The 20,781-nt window shown below is 34.3% G+C and overlaps 1 protein-coding gene across 2 annotated transcripts; it reads right to left on the bottom strand.

Annotated features, from left to right (window-relative positions):
* Nucleotides 1-789: 789 nt before the first annotated feature.
* LOC108996641 (probable sugar phosphate/phosphate translocator At1g06470) lies at nucleotides 790-18,506 on the bottom strand. Of its 2 annotated transcripts, none has more exons than XM_018972642.2 (13): nucleotides 16,837-17,037; nucleotides 15,467-16,029; nucleotides 15,185-15,354; nucleotides 11,982-12,067; nucleotides 11,824-11,873; nucleotides 10,736-10,803; nucleotides 8,940-9,040; nucleotides 8,720-8,732; nucleotides 6,576-6,760; nucleotides 6,244-6,330; nucleotides 4,268-4,362; nucleotides 2,244-2,393; nucleotides 790-1,374 (listed from the first exon to the last, which is right to left on the bottom strand). In XM_018972642.2, the coding sequence occupies exons 2-12, from the start codon at nucleotides 15,985-15,987 to the stop codon at nucleotides 2,276-2,278; spliced, it is 1,494 nt and encodes a 497-aa protein (XP_018828187.1). In that variant the 5' UTR covers nucleotides 15,988-16,029; nucleotides 16,837-17,037; the 3' UTR covers nucleotides 790-1,374; nucleotides 2,244-2,275. The 2 variants fall into 2 exon arrangements, with proteins under 2 accessions (XP_018828187.1, XP_018828188.1); XM_018972643.2 differs by lacking the exon at nucleotides 16,837-17,037 and adding an exon at nucleotides 17,978-18,506 and having other exon boundaries at nucleotides 801-1,374.
* Between the last annotated feature and the right edge of the window lie 2,275 nt (nucleotides 18,507-20,781).

The following is a 20,781-nucleotide window of genomic DNA, read 5'->3' as shown; positions in this document are numbered from 1 at the left end:
GTTAAAGAAGAAATCGAAGAAACCCCTCCAAGCATTCAAAAGAAAAGAAGTCCCTAAAATCGTAGACACCTTATTCATTTTATCTGACCCTCTTCTTGTGGGCGCCTCGATAGTGGTGAGGGATGTCTGCTTTACGTGTCCGACTATCTCTCCCTTTCCTACTTTCTCCTGACACCCTCTCCCCCTTGTCCATTCTTGTCTCATTTCCCTCTATTTTCCTTTGTCTTCTAGTGATAACCCCTTGATGGGCTAGGCCTTGAGAACCATTTTGGACCTGGTGTATTTTACACCCTCACAAAGTGTTTGATTAATTGGGCAGGTAAATGGTTTGATCCGATATTACTTGGGCTTTTGGGTGTCTTACTTTCCTCGAGTTTTAACTGCTAGTGTTCTGGGACTTACATGCAGTTCTCAGCAAATACTTTTGGTGAAAGGATTCAAAGGAACTCTTCCTCATCCAAAAGAGAAAATGCAGCAGTCATAGACTGCTTGTTCCTAACCAATAAAGAAGTTTATTTTCTCTCTCATCAACAGCAATGATGCTTCTTGGTGTTTGAATTCCTCGAAAAATTAAACATGATTCTAGCATAACATTCTGGTCCATGTTTTTGTGTAGGGAGCAACAACTATTTCCGTTAGCCTGTTTGGAAATTAAGGTTGGAACGAGAGGAAAGAACATAGAGGACGACCTGAGGCTTAGGCAAGAGCCATCTTATATATCACCTGGAACACCACACATTCAATGATATGAACAATACGAAAAACTTTTAAGGATTGATACTTCCGACACACAAAAAGTCTTTTGATTTTAAAATTTTGACACTGGAATGCACATTGGAATGCTCTCAAGAAAATTACTTCTTGTGGGACAAACAATAGCTCAGTGCAATTGTTATTTACACCCAACGCGATGGACAATGGAATAACCCCATCTGACACGATGGGCAGTTGAAGTTGACAAACAAACATAAAACAAAATTGAAGAAAAGACATTCTATTACGATAGCTTGGTGTTGCAATCGACATGAGAAAAGCTGCTGTAGAATTAAAACTTTAACATCCAAAAGCATATTTCCATACACGGCCAAAATATTCCTATTAACTGGAAGCTTGAGGAAAATTGCCGTACCAAAAAAGGCTTTTCTGCTGACTGCTAGTAGGCAGTAAACGTTGAATAATTGTTTGCTTGACTACTACTAATGTAGAAGCACTTCCAGTTTCTCCCACCAGCCAAAAAGAGGAAGCATGGGCATACAAGAAGAAAGCTTGAAGAGGAGAGGAAATTCGTTAATTGCGGAAGCTGAGACTAGCCAAAGCATCTCTTATCACACAAGCTTCGCCAAAAAAGAGGACTTCACTACGTATCGACTTTCCCTGAGTAAATTTATCACACATTGAGATGTCTATTTATCACACATCTTCTCAATATATATGCTTGCAGGTAAATTACAAAGCAGAAGTAGAAACCACACCATATGATTTTGCTTAAAACCCAAATAATATTTATTGTACACTCCCATGAATACCAATAGTTTGAAAAAGAAGTATGATTTTAAATGTCCACCCATAGAACATGCAACAATTATTTATTATAGTCTACTTATCGTCCTGGTGATACATAGTAGTGAGGATCATCAGTAGGTGATGACAATGTATGTCACTCCGGTCTGACATATGTATGCCGTCCAACAAGTCCTACCACCAGAACTGACTCCCCTTATATAATGCTTGATACACATTGCAGCCAAATGGCCAGTAATTTCAATCAAAGTGTTTAATGTTCGTCCGAGTTATGCCAGCTATCACAAAATTTATGTCCTTTTAACAGTTAAAATCAAAATCCAAACAAGGACCCTGATTTGGAAAGATGCCATAGGTTCATAATGTTAAGGACAAATGACAAATAAAATATAGAAAAGAATACCTTAAAGGTTGCTTTATTTGTACACCTCTCCAAAGCAGGATTAGATTCCCCATAGCCAAGTCATATTCTCAGATTATGTTTGACCAAAACAATAAAAGGTAGGGACAGCTAGAAGTTAGAAGTACAACATTTTCTGATCTATTTTTCTGGGAATATTAGAAATAAAAGGATCAATTCAAAGCCATCATTACCAAAACTACATACATTTCGCACCATGTGACATATATAAAATGGATGCAATGCTAAAATGTATACGAACCATGCATAGACTAATTTTCAATGATAATCATTTTAAATCAGGACGAAGTGAGATGCTTACTTAGAATTCAGGTGATGTGATTAGTATGGTTTTCAAGCACCATCATCATCTTGCTCGTCCATCTCCTCAAGAATCACATACTTGGCAGCCACATTTTTCTCGAGTGCATTGTGATCTTCACTTGTTTGACCCTTCTTTAGTTTTTGGTATCTAAAATAATAAAGTAAATTTGTCAACACAGAAGATCACGTAGGATGACTTGGCTAGAATAGAAGGCACATGATAAATTTGCAACTATTGTTAACCTATAAGTCTCATGCTCTGGTATATACTGTTCTATTAGTTGACATCACTTTCCAAAATAAATTTAAAAAAAAAAAATTGAGCTGACATAAAGTTCAGCTATTTCTATGTTTTGCAATGGGATTATCTGAATAAGCTCTTAGATTTAATAAATCAGGAGTCAGATGTCAAGTCGGAAAAAGAATAAAAGAGGTGTAAGAATGCCTGGAATCAAACATCAAGAAACAATTGTCAATGGGGAAACTGAAGAGCAAGCATTTTATAATCCGCTTGAAGAACCAAAATTGAATAATGCCATGCCTGCCACTCATCAAGTGCATGAATTCCACATTGAGCTGTACAAACGAATTAATTTGGTATTCCACAAATGACATTCCAATCAAACATTCACTGCCACATGTATTTCAATAAATTATCAGCTAGAGCTTTCTCAAAGTAAGTTTTGACTACTTCAATTGAAGAAATATTCCATAAAAGAGTGTGCATTCCAGAGAAAAACTAGAGGCACTCCTCAGTGACAAGTTTCATATTGGATAGGCGTCACATTACCAAAGATTGAGCAAGGTCTTTTTTATATAAATAAGTCAAAGATTGTGAAAGTTTTATGAGAAATGCACAACTCCCCAAGAAACAGCATCCTGGTGCCACACCTGAGAGCATACCACCCCCTTCTGATCAGTACAAACTCAACAATAAAATTACATCCAGTACAATGCGAACTTTTATCAGTAACGAGATAGTGCCTCTTCAAATCTCTCAAAATGATATCTACTCGAAACATATATGCCATGGTTCCTACTTCGGCAGGGTACAAATATCACCAGAGTTTATATGTGCAGCATCAGGTGTGGTTTAAGATATTTAGCTAAAGAGTCGACGACTACAGGTTCTTCAAGGAATTCAGTAGCTGGAGATCCCAAGGAAGGACCTCGCAGCCATACGTGAAGGATTGTGTGTTTGCTTATTCTCAGGTCTTGCAGCATTATAATGCTAGGTCTATATTTGCAGAAAATCATAAAGATTTGTACTTTGGTGCATGCCCATTTTGCAACAACCCAAGTAAATTCTTAATTTAAAAAACAGTCATCTAGAAAAGCACCTTTAGCATATAGGATAGTGACACCCTGGATTTTGATCCCCATCATTCACACTTGAATTGTGAAAACATTTCTTCTCTAAATGCACTCTAAACGCTATAGATGAAATTAAATATAACCTCCACAAGTCTAAGTTTGAAGTACAAGGTAAGCATAACGTCCCTATTTATGAAAACATCAACAAACAAAGTGAGGGGAGATGCTGGACCATACACAGGACAGCCTTGGAGTGAAAGCCCATTCCATCCTTAGTATGTAAACTTCGGTTAATGCATTAAAGTCTCCAATAAACCTTGCAGCCCACCCCCTATAGGCCTTACTGTATTTATGCTTACAAAAATATTATCTTTCTATTTTAGGTGAAATTCATCTCTTGCGGAACATGCAGTTCAATTGAAGCTGAGGAGCTTTACCATCAAATTCATGCTAATCATCAACCAAGACATAAGCTATAAAAATATATCCCATTCCCAAACGTCCTAAGGACAGGTTACCAAATAATGAATGTTGAAAAGCCTCAATCCCATATGAACAAAGAAAACAAATCAAAACGAACAAGACAAGAAAAAACTATATATTTAATGACCGTCTTTTAGACTATTTGCTTCAGTCTGAGATACGAAAAATAACCAATAAATGTTCTACAGAAAGACCATAATATTGTTCTTGAAACTGATGACTTACTTGTACCAATTGAATAAACCGACGCCAGCTATGATTGTCAAGAGACCAACACCTTTCAACCATGTAAATTCATCATGGAAGTAGAAGACTGCAAACTAAAGAAGCATGGTGACGGATCAGAAAGTAAGTTGTAGGCATCAACAGCCTCCACAGGAACTTTTTTTATCCAGCAGAGGAAATTAATCAACATCATAAAAATAATAATGGCAATCATGATTATCAGTTCAATGAAAATAAACAGTGTATTTCTTTCCAACTGTTCTCAATTCAAATCCAAGGCTAGCAAGCCAATATATAGAGATTAAACCGTGTCAGTGTAAGCACATATCGCCATTTATAGAGGGCCACATGACAATAGTGCTGCAAAAATTTATATAAGCAGAGAATAAGCAATTACAGAAGTAAATAGTGCGGGAAAAACATGTTTGCTTTTTCGAAGTTGGAATCAGTGTAGACAGCATATCAACATATTTTTATAAGCACTCAGTAATTTATGGAAATACAAAATTACAATACTGTGAAATGCCCTTACAATCTTTGATAGGAGAAAATGCTAGAATCTTAAAACAGGAAATGCCCGAAGTTGATCTAAGTACATATAGACAGTCACATCATCACACTAATAGAGAGAATTCCCCAGCCCCCATTTTGTTTACTTCTAGAATTAAGGGCATGCAGGTCATTGCACTACTAATCCTCTAATTGGTTGCTCCTCCCTAAGAGCTTGTTTCAATTCCTAACGTGCAGACACAAAATTGAATTACAATCAGATCCACTTCTTCTAGGAAAGAGCAACCATATCTACTTGATAGGAAAGGATTGGAAAAACACTTTGTAGTCTTCGACTGAAACTAGTTGAAGTATCAAGTCAAGCACAAGCCAACCATGTAGAATGGCAAGACTTATATTATTCTCAATGACGATTGGCACATTTGGAACTATTTGTTCCTTCAGGATACAGAGCGGAGATTATGGAGTGGTTTGGATTCAGATATGAATTGAGATGGTTTGTGAATAGTAGAATAAAAGTTAAATTGTTTATTATATTTTGTGAGGGAATTTGAGAAAGTTGTAATGATGAGATAAGATGAGTTGAGATGAGTTGAGGTGGGTTTTAAATTCAAAAGAGGCCATATCTTATAAACCATGTACTGTCCCTCGATTCCCTTCAACAAAGTCAAAACCTGGCCATTTTCTTCATTGAACTCTCGGTGCAGAATTATCCAAGACCCTAAAAGTTAAGCTAACCAAAATTAAAAGGAAGTTTCAATGATAAATCAAGGAGTCAGTGAGAGCGCAAAAAAAGCAAACATTTCAGAGGGCACCATGTGAGGTAGAAAGGCACTGTGCGTTGCTGACATCTAGAGAAGTAGAAGAGATACGTCAGGTGAATGATGCAAAATAAAACAGAATCGGGGTATACAGAAGGCGGAAATAAGTGAAAGAAATCAGAGGTACTTTGGGGATGAAGCGAAATTCAGCAAACATGGATCTGATGATCATTTGCCCAACAGATAGGAAGGCTATAGCAGTTCAACTCATATAAAAGAAGCCAAAAGAGGCACAAGCTACATCAAAGTGAATTCACTCAGAGTCTCCAATTCAGTCTAATCTAGTCAGCTTCAAAATAATGGAATGTCCAATGACAAATCATTAAAACTATCTGCACATAGCTCACGATGTTATGTGAAAGAAAAAGTTACCGACTGATCCGACATCCAAGGGAAAACTTCTAGCATGCACATGAATGAAACTAGAAGTTGTTATACGAGCACCTGTTTTGTAAAGCTAACAACTGATTGTCATAGCAGAGTATATGTGAGACGATCAAGAAAATAAATAGTGCATGGCTACAGAAATTTGCAACGTGATAGCCTGGAAGTACATAAATCAAACTGAACCATAAAACAAGCAGAGGGGCTAGCTTAATTGATGATAATTTAATAAAGGGAGAAAAATCAAAAGAGCAATTATACCAATATAGTGACAGCCTCCTTGACAACACCTGCTATTGTTACTGAGACAGCACTAGTTATTGAGACAAGAATGTATTCTGTTAATACCTGCAGCAACATCAATGGGATAAGACTTTAAAAGCAATAACTCAAATTGATAGATATATAACTCAAGGAACAATATCTGGGGAGAGCAGCATGAGAAGCAAAACAACTTGATTGGTCTACATTTGTAATTAGCTAAAATCCAACCCATTCCAGTGGAGGGAAATCGCTGGACAAAACAGGAAACTAAAGGGAAAAAAAATAAGAATGTATGTTAGAACAAAAATAAGTACCACCTACATTCTTACCATAAAAAAGGCAAGTGCTCCACCAAAAAGCATTAGCAAGCAACTTCGGGTGACATGCCATGGACTGTTGAAGTAGGTGCTTGTTTTAAATTCATGCCAAGGATCTAACAGGAGAGAAAAAAGGGCAGTTGCCACTGCCATCACTGGAGTCACATAGCTCATCAAGGTAAGTGGATTCTTCATACCTGTAGAAGCATCTTAGGATGATTTTGTTAAAAACTAACAGCATTGTTTTCTCTAAATTTCATGAGAAAACAAAAAAAGAATCATAGTAACATAATTGACAGTCTTTATGAGATTGATTTGTTACAAAAAGTATGTGTTTTTGTTTTCATATACAAAGGCAGAACATAATCCATTGCATATGAGGCACTGATTTTTATAATAAGCCCTACCAAGTAGTACATTTCTATTTAACTGTGTTTGACTGGAAACTTGGGAGTTCATAACAATATATAGACTGATCTATTGTTATCCAAGCTAATCTAGGGTTTTCACAATAATGAGTTCCCTAGCTTTGAGCTAGGATTTTTGACTTTGGGGTCGGAAGCTTGTCCCATAAAGCAGATGGAGTATACGTTCAACATTGGCTTTGTTAGTTCAAAAGGATGGGCGACAAATTCCTATGAACACCATCCTGAATCTTGAATTAGACATCTCCAGATAGAAATTTACATTAAGAAATGCCTTGAGTTCCAAGCATGCTGAGGGAGGTCTCATGACACTTCCTCTCCGTAAACTTTCTCTCAATGAAGTTTTAGATTACTTAAAGCATGTCCTGCGAAAAGTGAGAAACTTTCAAATTCTAAAATACACATGGTTCTGACTTTATCCTCTTCTGTGAGCTGAATTTTACAACTTTTAGCACTGAACTACATTTCTATCATCTTCAAGTAAAGTGATGGGGCCTATGGCCGATCTGTCACCCAACCTACTTAAACAACCTAAAGCCTTGGCCCCGTCCAATTTGGAGAATGAGTCTTATGGCACGGCTTCAAACTAAAGACCTTTGGGTATGCCATGGAACATCATGAGCTTCTTGTAGCTCCACCCCCATGTGAAGTATCTTGTAGAAAATTCACATGAGAATAACTCTAAAAGGAACAAAATGCTCTTTTGAAAATATTGTTCCATTATTAGAATCATAGAGTATAATTTGACCTTTAACTTCGATGCTAGAATTGATCAACAACTACTTTCGACGAGCACAATCCCCGAATCTTGAATTACACATCATTCTACATAGGAATATAAAGCAAGATAAATTACAAGTCACAATGGTTTTAGGACTACTTAAAGGACAGGCTGCACAAACTCGGAAATTAATATATTCTAAAGGACGATGCTACTCAGCCGCCCAGCATGTAGAGCTGGTCGTGCCCCCCAAGTGCATTTGCACTTTTTTTTTCATTTTTCTTTCAAACATTTTTTAAACATCTCTAAAAAAGATTTTAAAAAAAAAACACCAATTAACTAATAGTCTTCCTTAACCATTAAGGAAAAACAATTAAATAAAACACACGTGGTCAAAATGAGGGGACAAAACCATGGGGCAAAGTAGCATTTTCCTATTCTAAAATATGCTAGCTGATGATTTATAGACTCTTCTACGAGCAGGAGTCCTACAAATTTTTGTAGTAAAAATTGTTTTCCGTCCTTTTCACATGAAGTGACAGCACTTGCATCACTTATCAACAAGAAAGAACCACTTGACATGGGAACTCAATAAAGTTGTTGCTGGACACAATTTATCTAGAAAGCCTGAGCTTTGAAGAGTGGACCTGCAATGTATACCAGGCATTCTGGAAATGAAAATTAAACAAGCAGGGTTTCCTAGGATTAAAATACAAGACCTTTAAAACAAACGAAACTCTGGTAATGTGTGTGCTCCTGTCAGCTAGATATAGAAAGAACAAGAAAATATTGTGAGACACGACCGGAGAGTCTGTAGATATGGATATTAAGTATAAGGATGCCCTTCTTCACGTATAATACTGACAGTTCGACTAGCAAGAGTGTGTGTCAGACTTACAATGATGGTACCTAATGATCATAGTCCAAATGCAATCATATGGACACATGCGCACCTTGTTGCAATGAAACTTTGCTAAAATTAGGATTCAAGAAAGTAACACAACACTTACCATAGGATTCTTTCTAGATGTTGATTTTGGCATCGACGCGCGTTTAACAGAATGACAAATAAGGTCCCAACAACAAGAATTAAGTAAGTACACCATCATAAAATTAAAAAAAATAATAACAATAATAAAGAAGATAAACAATGTAGGATACTGGGAAAAATTGTCAGAATCCATATATAATGCAAATAGAAAATAAATCAGAAACACCAAGAAAGCCTACCTGTAGAAGAATTTGAGTCATAGACCAGCGGAAGCCAGACATTACAGCAGCAAGCATAACCAAAACAAAACCCCAAAACTCAAATTCGGACTCTTTCGCAACTGCCATTAAAAGGATGAAAACATAAAAATTGATACAAGGACAACACCTTAAAATTTGATTTTATTTGTTATAAGTAAAATTTGAATTTTTTTTTTCTATTTCATTATCTTTTTATTTTTTATAAGTTAATAAGCAAACAAAAGCAAAAAGCATGTACCGAGAGACTGCAAGAGTAACCAAATGTTTAAATCTAAAACTAAGCAGAGAGAGAAAATTGAGAAAAAGGGAAAATATAAAAACCCCTCATCAAACTACCATCCAACTAGCAATCACTCTCCCCACCCCAAACTACCAAAGCATTGCCGTGCCGTGTACTCCATTTCCCCCTTAAAGAAAAAGACAAATACCCTTATTAATTACAAAAACAATAAGTTTTTAAATAAAAAATTTTTCTATCAAAAAAATACTTCTCAGAATAAAAAACTTTCACTTTCGTATTTTAAAAGGAATCATGCTTTGCTTCAAAAAAAAAATTAATTCTTCAATCTCTATATGTGTGTGTGTGTGTGTGTGTGTGTGTGTGTGTGTGTGTGTGTGTTTGTGTTTCTTTTTTACTTTTTAAAATTTAAAAAAAAAATTATTTAATTCTTTTTATAAATGCATATTTTGTCAATTATTTATGGATATTGCAAATGTTTGGTAGCTTGACGGGGTGATTGCAAAGTGAATGGTAGTTTTCGCAACTTGCTGAGATTTATAATCAAATCTCACTTGGTAGTACTAACTACAATTCCCCCCGGAATGGTAGAAGCTGTGACAGGAAACGATGGAACCAAACTGGACCAAGCTAAAGTTGGTGTGACCAGAACCAAATAGCACTGAGTTTACTATAGACGATCACTTCCGATTGATAGGCTGCTACACGAATATTACTATACTGCTAGTGAAGCATATCGCAGGAATTTTGGACGGTAATCCTTAGCCCCTATGGCTGCCTTTATGTGAAGAGTTTCTCACTCTTGAGAATCGCTTCGTGTTAGTTAATCACTTCATGGAAGTACGGAATGAGGACTGGGATATTACAATCTGTACTAAGTACTTCTCTTTTGAGGTTTGAGAAGGCCCATGTTGTAGGGACTCTACTTTTGTTCATGTTTGGTTTAACTTAGCCTCTGAATGGTTTATGTGATTTTGGTTTATGTGAATAGTTATGGACAAGTAGATAAGTTTGGGATTAGCATTCTGGTACTTTGTGTATTGCTCAAAGAAAAAAATTATCCACTGCGAATATAGCATATTGTTAGATGTAGGTTTGGTGCACTGCATCTTTAACTGTCACGAACGGGAGCATGTAACCTTGTGTTGCACGTCCCAATGCTTCAAGCTCTGTCAAATCTCAAGCTGAATTTGAAGGCATCACAAAGGATGCGAGGGAAAAGAGAAGGCTTTCACATCGTTTGCATTTTCTTAATTGAATAACCTTTTAGGTCAATAAAACCAGAAACCATGTCATCCATTTGGAATCCCAGGTCAACATAGCCAGTAAGGGATTTGACTAGGTGGTCCACCTGTTGCATCGCATAACTAACCAGGGACATCTGCACACTATCACCACTATAGGAAACTCACATTCTCTGAAGTGGTAAAACAGTTAGTACATCCTAACACTGACAGTGCTATCTGTTTTAGAAGCAAACAAATGCATATAAAAGTCAGAAACTATTGGAGAATAAATGCAACTACTGATGATATACCCGTCAAAAGTATTCCAACTGAGATGATTAAAATTATGCCAGAGAGTTTAACGCTTGGAGACTCCAACCTGCCAAATAAAGTCAAGTGTTAAATACTTAAAAGATTATAATATGCATGGCACATAATAGAAGAAGGCACATGAAATTTTAACAATATACCATTACAGAGAGAGAGAAGATGAAGAAGAAGAAGAAGAGGAAAAAATGGGTTGACTTCTACAAAGTTAAGAGATGTACTTATGAAGAGTTCATGAACGTTTTATGTTTGAAATTGAGAAGCATTTGTAGTGGATGGTGGTGAATTGAAGCTCACAACATGATTATGGAATATGGCAAGAAAATTAGAGAACTCAAAACCATAGAGCTTTCTTGAATGCAATAAATAAAACTCCCATCTATGGCTACACTATTTGATAATTCCTAGACCACTAATGTTCCACAGCTTGATGTCCTCAACATGTATACTTTTGAGCCTTCCAATTGTGCATAAGCGAAACAAAATAATTCAGCTCCTCCTTACATTTGCAATCTCTAATCTTCTCTTCACATGACAAACCTCCTACCTAGCATTTGAAGAGAGGAACTGGGCATGCTTTTCAATTATTATTGACATGGGTTATACTTTTCAAAGTTTGCTCGTCTTTCCAAATAAAAATATGGAGAATCATGGGTTCAAGATGAATGAATTGAGGTAGGAAGTTAAAAATATCAGGGTTTATTCTATAGCATAGGCATTAAGAAAACAAAACCAAATATGGGAGCTCATGAAGAGAAAAGGAAGGAAACAAAGGAGCAACAGAACATAATCACCTAATAAGAACAAAGACAGTCCCATTTTTTTATATAATATATAGGTTAACTGTACCGCCAGGCTAAAAAACCGAGGTGGAGAAAGGGTTGGCTATATCCGGTGTTCGAATCATATGTACTACCTTTGATATGGAACTACATATCAAATGTAGGACTATGAGGTGCTCAAGAAACTGGAAGCTCAACATGCAGAACAATAGATGATGGCTCACTGACTCCAAAACGTGCAGGATATATGAATGAGATAGGTAAAACATATTGATAGGCAACAGATTTACCTGAAAGCAAAAGCAAATAAAAGGAGAAATATAGGAGAAGCAGATTTACACTGCACCAAAAAAAAAAAAGATTAATGATGATAGTATGCAGATTTAATGAATATTAAAAACTTTTATTGATATGATAAATACATAATGATGATAAAAAGATAACCTACCATTGTGGCAAATGTGACTGATATGAACACAAGCGATGCATTGCTCAGGTTAATGTCCATTGCTGTTCCAAGCCCAGTTGGTACAACTGTTAAAGGCAAAGTCCATCTGTAGCATTAGTTGATAGAAAAGTTAATTTAATAAGAAATATAGAAATTTTGCATCGTGAAACCCACGTGTAAGCGCTTAGTAATTAGAGAACATTAACCTCTGGGCATAGGAGAAAGATATGTAATAAACCATGAAGACAAATCGCAAGCAATAAGTTATTTGTGAGACTGAAGAAATATTATAAAAATTTATTGCCCAAATATCAATTTATCTTCCCTTCGACAGATAAAATTTAGAAATCACTGATATATTTATAAAAGTCCATCTCACTTCTTTATCAACCCTTGTTCCCATTTCTCACTAACCCAAAATCCCCGAATTGATCAATGTAACTCCTTTTTTTATAAGCAATAAAAATTTCATTAAAAAGCACAAAAGGTGCAATCCAAGATGATCAATCAATGTAACTCATACAGATATAGACCTAAACAAAGATGAGCAGCAACATCAAAGCACAACCATGCTCTTAGAAATCATTTTTTGAAGTAATAAAGGTTTTTATTAATGAAAACAATAGGCATAGCCCATGAACACAAGATGTATACAAAAGAGACACCTATGAGGAATTAACTACCAATACAAGAAAGTCATAGACACTCAATCCATTCAAATCTATCGCAATTGCCCAATGAAATAATTGTAGATGAAGAAAGCTTTAAGCCCATCCATCATTTGTTAACGATCTTCAAAGCTTCTATCCAGTTCCATTCTCTCTAAATAATTATAGATGAAGAAAGCTTTGAACGATAGATGAAGTTTCTACCGTTCAAAGCTTCTATGTTGCTGCATTTTGTGGATTGGATTTCCATGTAAGCTCCTTCAGCTTGCTAGAAAATTAACCAACCTTCCAGACATCAGCCAAGCTAAACCTAGTCCTATCAAAGAAGTCATAATAGGAACTTGACTACCTCACAGTGCATGAGTAGATGATCTACAATTTTCCCATTCTTTATGCGATCCACCAGTCTACAACAATAATCCCACGTTTCCTTAAGTTATCTATGGTAAGAATCCTCCCTGAGGAAGCCATCCAAAAAAATAATATCCTTTAGAGATAGATGTCATAGTCTTTTAATGTTCCTCCAAGGAAATGGGTTAGTATCTTGAATAATGAAAACTTGATAGAATGAATGGACAATGAACTTCCTTTTCTTGAAGGGCACTAAAGGGCCTTATCTACATCTCTTGCTCTCTCCTTTGTAGAGTGAAGTACATTAAAAACTCTGTGAAGGCATCAACGGCTTGGTCTTGTGCTGCTTTGTAAAAGCTTTCCATTGAGAAGAACCACAAAAAAATTCCAAATGATCAGCTACTGAGGTTTCATGCTCCCAAACACTTGTGGGAAAGCTTCCTTGAAAACTTTACCTCCACACCATTGGTTTTGCCAGAATTTTATTCTAGACCCATTATCCACCTCAAGTTGAGTGTGTCTAGCAAAAGCCCTCCATCTTCTTCTTATATGCTTCCAAACCCACCCCATGTGTTTCATGCACCTCATTGGAGCACCATCCACCCCAAGCCCCACCAAACTTTGAGGCTATTACAGCCGTCCACATAGCGTTCCTTTCTTGTTGAGATCACCCCAACCATTTTCCCAATAGAGCTCAATTGAAAACATACAAGTTACGAACTCCTAGCCCTTCCCCCCAGATTGGAGTACATAACTTTGCCAATTTACTAGATGAAATTTATACTCAATCACCCATCCCACTCCATAAGAAGTCCTGTTGAAATTTGCCCAAGTATCTTCAATTCAATGGTGACCCAATCATATAACCCATATGTCAACAGCCCACAATGTAGTAAGGGGAATGAGGAAGGTAGTGATCACTACCACAAGAATCAAGTTAACTATACATATAACAAGATCAAGTTTGGTTTGAGAGTAAAGTATGTTATAAATTGATTTTGGATTGGGAGTAAAGTGTGTTAAATAAATTGATTTACATTTGTGTATCATATAAGGATGGGAAGTGAAAAAGACGTGAAAGGAGTTAGGACCCCATCAGACGTCTGTCAAAAATCAGTTGGGTTTGGAAAGAAGTGGAAGGAAGTGTTCGTGTACAATTTCAAAGCATATTATACAATTAATTATAGCGCAAACTCAATATACCCTATCATTATTTTGCCTCTAACGAAAGTTGCATAACAAACAGTTAGCCTTGCACTCTATGAGAGTAAAGGGATTTTTAATCATGTTTTCTAGTCCCACTTGTATGCTTTTTTTCCACTCCTAGTTCCTCCTCCTATTTTATTACTCTGGGGAAAAAAAAGGACAGTTTCCTTTCTTCATTTCTTGATCAGAATTTAAGCTTCTTCATCTTTGTCTCATTGTAATCTTGGGATAGGCATACAAAATGCCCCATGCATTATCTAAGTTATTTCTTCTTTTGTCTTATCTACGCTACTCTATGCATAATAACTGATAGCCCTCACCTGAATCCCTAACATGACAACAGAAACTCTGTTGACTAAACTACCATAATGTTTTTTGATAGGTTTTTCTGTGAGTAAAATTATAATTTTATTAATAAAAAGGTGTAGCCCACACATTCAGAAAAACCAAGACAAAACACATCTAAAAAGCTTTTCAAGAGGTCTCAAACATTACAGAAATTTTCACTTGGTAAACATGCCCTAACTTCTCGTGCATTTTTTAATATAACATTATAACTCTATAACAGAATCCAAGAAGACATTACCAAAGAACAAAAACATGAAAAAAAGATAACTATGAATGAACACATTGCTTTAGTGCATTCAGAATCAGAGGTTCCCATTCCAAACAGTACCCAAATCTTGTCAGTTTCAAGTACACAAGAACGATAGAGTTAAAGTTAGTATAAACTTCTATTTTGTTAGATACAAAAACAGTCAGGATCTTCAGTGCAAAGAACACAAGAATAAGGAAAATCCTGAGATCAGGAAAAAAGAAAATTGTTTTTAGGTTATCTTAGCAAAGTATTGGAAATCCAAACAAACAATAATTTCAAAGCAAAGGATACAAGCTGTTTCTATGTAAGGGAAGAAAATGAATAATTAATCAGCTCTCAAATAGAAAACTGAAATAATAAAATTAAACTGAAAATCTTACCTCTCACAAAGTAATCCCTCCATGACATGGAAACTCTAGGTTCAAACCTATGAGACCAAAACCATGTGATGGCCCTTGATAGAACAGCTTGCAATGTAAAATGGAAAGTATTCATCAATAAAGGAGCTGGGAACCTTCCCAAATCTTCTCCTAACAGACTTTTGTTATACCTAATCAAACAAGCACATGATAAGAAAAAAAATAAAATTCTCATGGCATCAACAAGAAAATTAATTGCAGCATAATGCATTCAATCATAGACTGAGTATACAAAGAACTTACACGGTCAAAGCTAGACTGCAAGTGTACCATACAAGTATAAAAAACAATATCTTCAACACAGTGGCAACAGAAATAGGATCCTCAGAATATGGTGTCGTTGCTTCGTGATTATCCATTGACATGGAGACATCAACACCATTTCTATCCCTTGCAGACCCATTTTCAATATCAAAAGGCACATACTTCTCACTTTTATTCCTCCCAGCATGATTAGGAACATCAACCATGGTTTCACTACCATTTAAGTGCATACTTGTCTCCTTCAACTTGCCACAGTCCTCCCTGCCAAAAAATTTGTTTTCTACCTCACCCTGTTGAAGCAAAGGCAACTCAAAGTCAGAGTCTTCTTCTACACATTCATTTCTGTTTCCTAATGGATGATCCAAATGTACTCTCCCATCTGCATCACACCAGCCTGAGAATGAGGGCTCCCTGCGTATGCCTGAATCTTGGTTTCCACTCAAAGCGCGGTTGACTCCCGTGTATTCAGCAATTTCTGTATCCAAATCACTCTCTACCATCTCCTTTCTTATCCTAACTAAAAGCCATCTGTAGACTCGAACCTACCAATGACCACTGATAACATTCAGTTTCCACCAAATCAACAAGTATTATCTAAAACATGTAGATTACATACTAATAAGCAACATTTCAAACATAGGATAATCAACCTGGTCTTAAGACACCTTTACATATCTCCAGATGAGTTAAGAATTGCATAGGTAAGTTCCATTGATCCTTGCTATTTAAATTCTCAGAGTGAATAAATTCCAATAAAATTTTTGTTTTATCAAGTAAATTCCAATAAGAAAAAATGACAAAGAAACTGCTCTCAAACTCTTAACTTGCCAGTCTAATGAAATCAAGTCACTCTAAAATCACCAAATTCAGGAAAAAAACCATCACAACTAGCAAAAATATTTCCAAAATCCAAGTTCGACTAATATCTATACTGATCAATTAGGTTGTGCAGACACAATACAGGAATTAAAATTTGAAAGGTGTGTTTGAGTGTATTTATTATGTACCCACTATTTTCGAGTCAGATGATTTTTTAATTTTCTTGACGTCACGTTTAAAAGATACAAACTCAAACAAACTTTGATATATCTGTTTGCTTGAGCTAAGCAGTGCCTTTTTGTATCTTGATCTTAGAAACTAAAGTAGCATAAATCATAAGTAATCAAAAGTCATTTTCATTCATTATGTCGAGGGTTTTCCCGGCAACCAAACAGAGTACTGGATCGCACATAAAACGTGAAGTTACACCCATATAAAAAGAATGTCATACAGCTAGTGAAAGAAAACCAAAATCATGATCTGATAAAACCACCAAAATGCAAAACTCAGAGCGTGAATGTGAAACTAACCTGAAAAGGTTGCAGACATTGTCAAGAAATATACAGGAGAAGAGAGAGAGAGATAGAGAGAAAAATACGGGAAATAGAGATCCGATCTGGTAATAGTTAGTTATGTATCGCAAAAATGGATTCGACAGAAATAGCCTATTAATAATGATTAAGGAGTTAGGTATGAAGTCAGGCAGACACATTTGGTCGTTTTCCGGTTGCTGCTGTTTGTTGCATCCCTTTGCTTTAAAGAAAGAGAAATACTATCTAACCATTTAAAAAATTTACATCAATTGACGTCAATAATAATAATAATAATAATAGTAATAGTAATAATAGTAATAGTGAACTTAACATTTTTCTTGTACTATTTTTATACTATAATATATATGATATATATATGATACTATAATATATATATATATGATACTATAATATATATATATATATGATACTATAATCTGTTTTAAATGAAAATTAATATCATATATATATGATAATATATATATCTATATATGATAGTGTGTATATATATATATAATACTATATAATACTATATTTATGAGTTTATACTTATATGTATTTTAAATTATAAAATTATTTTGATTATAAAATAAATTTAATATATTATATTAAATCATTTTAATTTATGAATTTACTTATCGTCAATTCTCAAACTATAGTTTTTTTTTTCCTTTTTTATTCTACTTTCTTCGACTGCTTATGGGTTTTTAAAGTTTGAAGATTTTATGGTAGATCTACAATTACTCGAAATAAAGGCTCATAAAAAATATAGAATTATTTAAAATAAAAGAAAATGAAGGTGCGGTACTATTTAAAAAAAAAATTATAGTCGTAATCGTGAGTGCATAAATATCATACAATCATTTTGAAAAAAAATAAATAAATATGGGATTCATATGAAAAATAATAATTTTTTAATAATAAACCACACACTTTATCAAAACGACTGTACGATACTTACGCATACCACGACTACATATAACATTACTCGTATTTAAATTAAAAAAAAAATATTTCTTATCAGTCATTATTCATTACTTTATATTTCACAATATGAAAAATACCTCTTGTGACTATAAGTATGAAATGTAAAAGTAAATAATAAATAATTTATATTTAAATTAATGTGAGTGGATACCTTGGAAAATAAACTTAACCGGGGCGTGGAAGATTATTCTTCAGGGATTGGGAAATGGATTGCCACGGTGTTTACTTTTGCAAACAATAGCATGGACTTTGTTTGCTCCTTTTGCTTGGATTAAAATGCAACAGTTGTAGATGTATTGCGATTGCCCCTCTCCCTTCTCTTATCCTTCTGTTTTCAGCTCGCTCGCTGTAACTCCATCTTCATTGGAATCAATTCCTTCCTCTACAAGCTCCTCTTCTTCTCGTCCAAAACCAATAATCAGGATGTTCTAATTTCATTCGATGGTGACGACAAATCCAAATCAATTTTTACAATTTCTGAGCGATTTTTGGAACACGTGAATGCTGGTGGAAAAACTATGCAAGTTTCTGGTCTGTTTCCGAAAGCCACGGAGAAAGAAAAACGAAGGATCTGCGGCGCCGGAGAATTGTTGAAATGGGAATGGTGGTGCTTCGTTCAAGGGTGGCTCAGCAGAAAGGCCTTGAAGATGCCAGCTCGATCGTTGAGTTGAACGAGGCGGTGAATGAGATTTTATACCTGGCGGATTCGGATTGGGGAACTAGAATTCTTCCCAATATTCGGTCCTTGGGCAATGCTTTTACGACAAGAAAATAATAAACTTGCAATACTTTTAAATTATTTTATAATTTTATTTAAAATAGAAAATAATTAAGTAAAATTGATATTATATTTTTTAAAAAGAAAATTCTATACACCATAATATCATCTCATTTTTATCTCAATAAATATAATGGGACTGATTTATCATCATTAAATGATAAATAAAATATGTAATAAATAATTATTTAATGATAATGAATGTGTCACGTACCACTTAGTATTATCAAAATAGAATGAAAGTGTGGTATATAATATTACTCATTTTAAAACATATAACTTTCATATTACGAGTCTTTTATGGATATTATTTAGGTCTCGTTTAGATTTAAAAAGTATTTCATCTTATTTTATTATTATAATTTTCTTAAATTTTTATATAAAATATAATAAATCATTCAACTTTTTTAAATTTTAATTTAATTTTTTTTAATTTTATAATAATAATAATAATAAAAATAATATTCTAATAATATTTTATTTAAATTTTATATTTTATTTAAAATTATTTCATCTCATATCTGAATCCAAATAACTCTTAGTTAACAAGTAGTTATTAAAATAATTACTTCGCCAACATCTTGACCCCATTAGATAATTTATGAGCCATAGCTCAGGCGAAACAAATCCATCTAAATTTTGCCAAAAAAAAAACAAAAGAAAATCCATCCAAGTTTTCATAACCTTTCACGTAAGACAATCAGGGGTGGCAGGCTGTGGCAGCCACCACAAGTGACTATTTTTAACTGTTTTTGTTTCTAAAAATAAATAAATAAATCGGCTTTTTTTTATAATAAAATCTATTTTTATAAAAGGTTTTATTTCTTTTAAATAATTTTATGTTTCATTAAGTTGTATTTGGATGTTGAAGTGAGTTGAGTTGAGTTGAGTTGAGATGATAAAATATTGTTAGAATATTATTTTTTAATATTATTATTATTTTGAGATTTGAAAAAGTTAAATTGTTTATTATATTTTGTGTTGAAATTTAAAAAAGTTGTAATAAGGAGTTGAGAGGAGTTCATCAATCAAAAGAAGCCTAAAAAGATTAAGGTTGAGATGTTGTAGCTTGTTATTGGGCCATGTATTTTCGATTACTAGTGATGGACAGAAAAATTGGAGTATATGGATTCTAAATAACTCGTACCACATGAGCATCTGACCAAATTTACCTATATTGTATGTATAGTTATTTTAATTGTCTTTTTCTAGAATAAGCTTTTCAAATTAATGCAAAGAAAAGTCTATTTGTAAAAATGGTTATAATCATCTAGAGTGTCAGAATAGCATACAACGTAGGTAGGAATCAATGTTTTGAATATTGTACCAGAAATCGTATCGGTCAAGACACTGAAATAAAATATTTCAGTATCCGAACTGTTTCGTATACCGTTTCGAGAAAGTCGATATATGAATAAATTATATATGAATCAATTATATATAAATATATATATTATAAATAATCTAGTCTGAATTATGAGTCAAAAAATAAATATGTATTTTGAAAAAATGAAAAAGAAAATTAATACCGAAATATAGACCGGTACAAGCCGAAATTGAGGCCTGTACGGCCGATATTTGGGCCAGTACGAAACATATATGGTACCTATACCGGCCCAACGGCCAGTACGGCAAATATCGGCCGTAATGGCCGATATGGTACGAGATTGAAAACAGTGGTAGCAACACCCCAGCCAAGTAAGCAAAGTCACGGGTGGCGAAGAAAGATCAAATATAAAATTTTTAAACTAATCATTATAATTTTTTTAAACTTTCAAATAAAAAATAAAAAATAATTTCAACTTTTTCAAATCTTCAAACAAAAATAATATTATAAAACTATATTATTATAATATTTTTATTTTATAATATTTTTTATTCAATTTTTTTCTCTCATTTCCCAAAACATAAGAAATACTCAACTCAAACTGTCTTACTATTATTTACAAATTATCTTACTATTATTTACAAAATTCTCATCTTATATCACTCCTCAAACAAATCTTTTGAATTATATTTGGGAATAAGATAAAATGAGCACAGATGAGAATTTTGTCTCATCTAACGTCCCAAACCTGTCCGTTCCAAACCTGTAATTATTAGGCCTCGTTTGGAAGTCCAACTAAACTGAGATCAACTCAATTTATTCTAATTTTAAGCTGAGTCTAAAATCCAAA

This window comes from Juglans regia, chromosome 10, assembly GCF_001411555.2.
Source record: "Juglans regia cultivar Chandler chromosome 10, Walnut 2.0, whole genome shotgun sequence".
NCBI lineage: Eukaryota > Viridiplantae > Streptophyta > Magnoliopsida > Fagales > Juglandaceae > Juglans > Juglans regia.
The sequence above is the reverse complement of the archived record's forward strand: the minus strand, read 5'-3'. Positions and strand labels throughout refer to the sequence as shown.

Bases quoted from the DNA above. Each gene is read 5' to 3' on its own strand.
- LOC108996641 (XM_018972643.2), bottom strand. From the start codon at position 15,987: ATGGTAGAGAGTGATTTGGATACAGAAATTGCTGAATACACGGGAGTC. The intron at 10,804-11,823 runs GTAAATCTGTTG...TTTATTTGGCAG, and splicing joins TTATTTGCTTTTGCTTTCAG to GTTGGAGTCTCCAAGCGTTA. The intron at 9,041-10,735 runs GTATATCATCAG...TTTTAATGGCAG, and splicing joins AGTTGGAATACTTTTGACGG to TTGCGAAAGAGTCCGAATTT.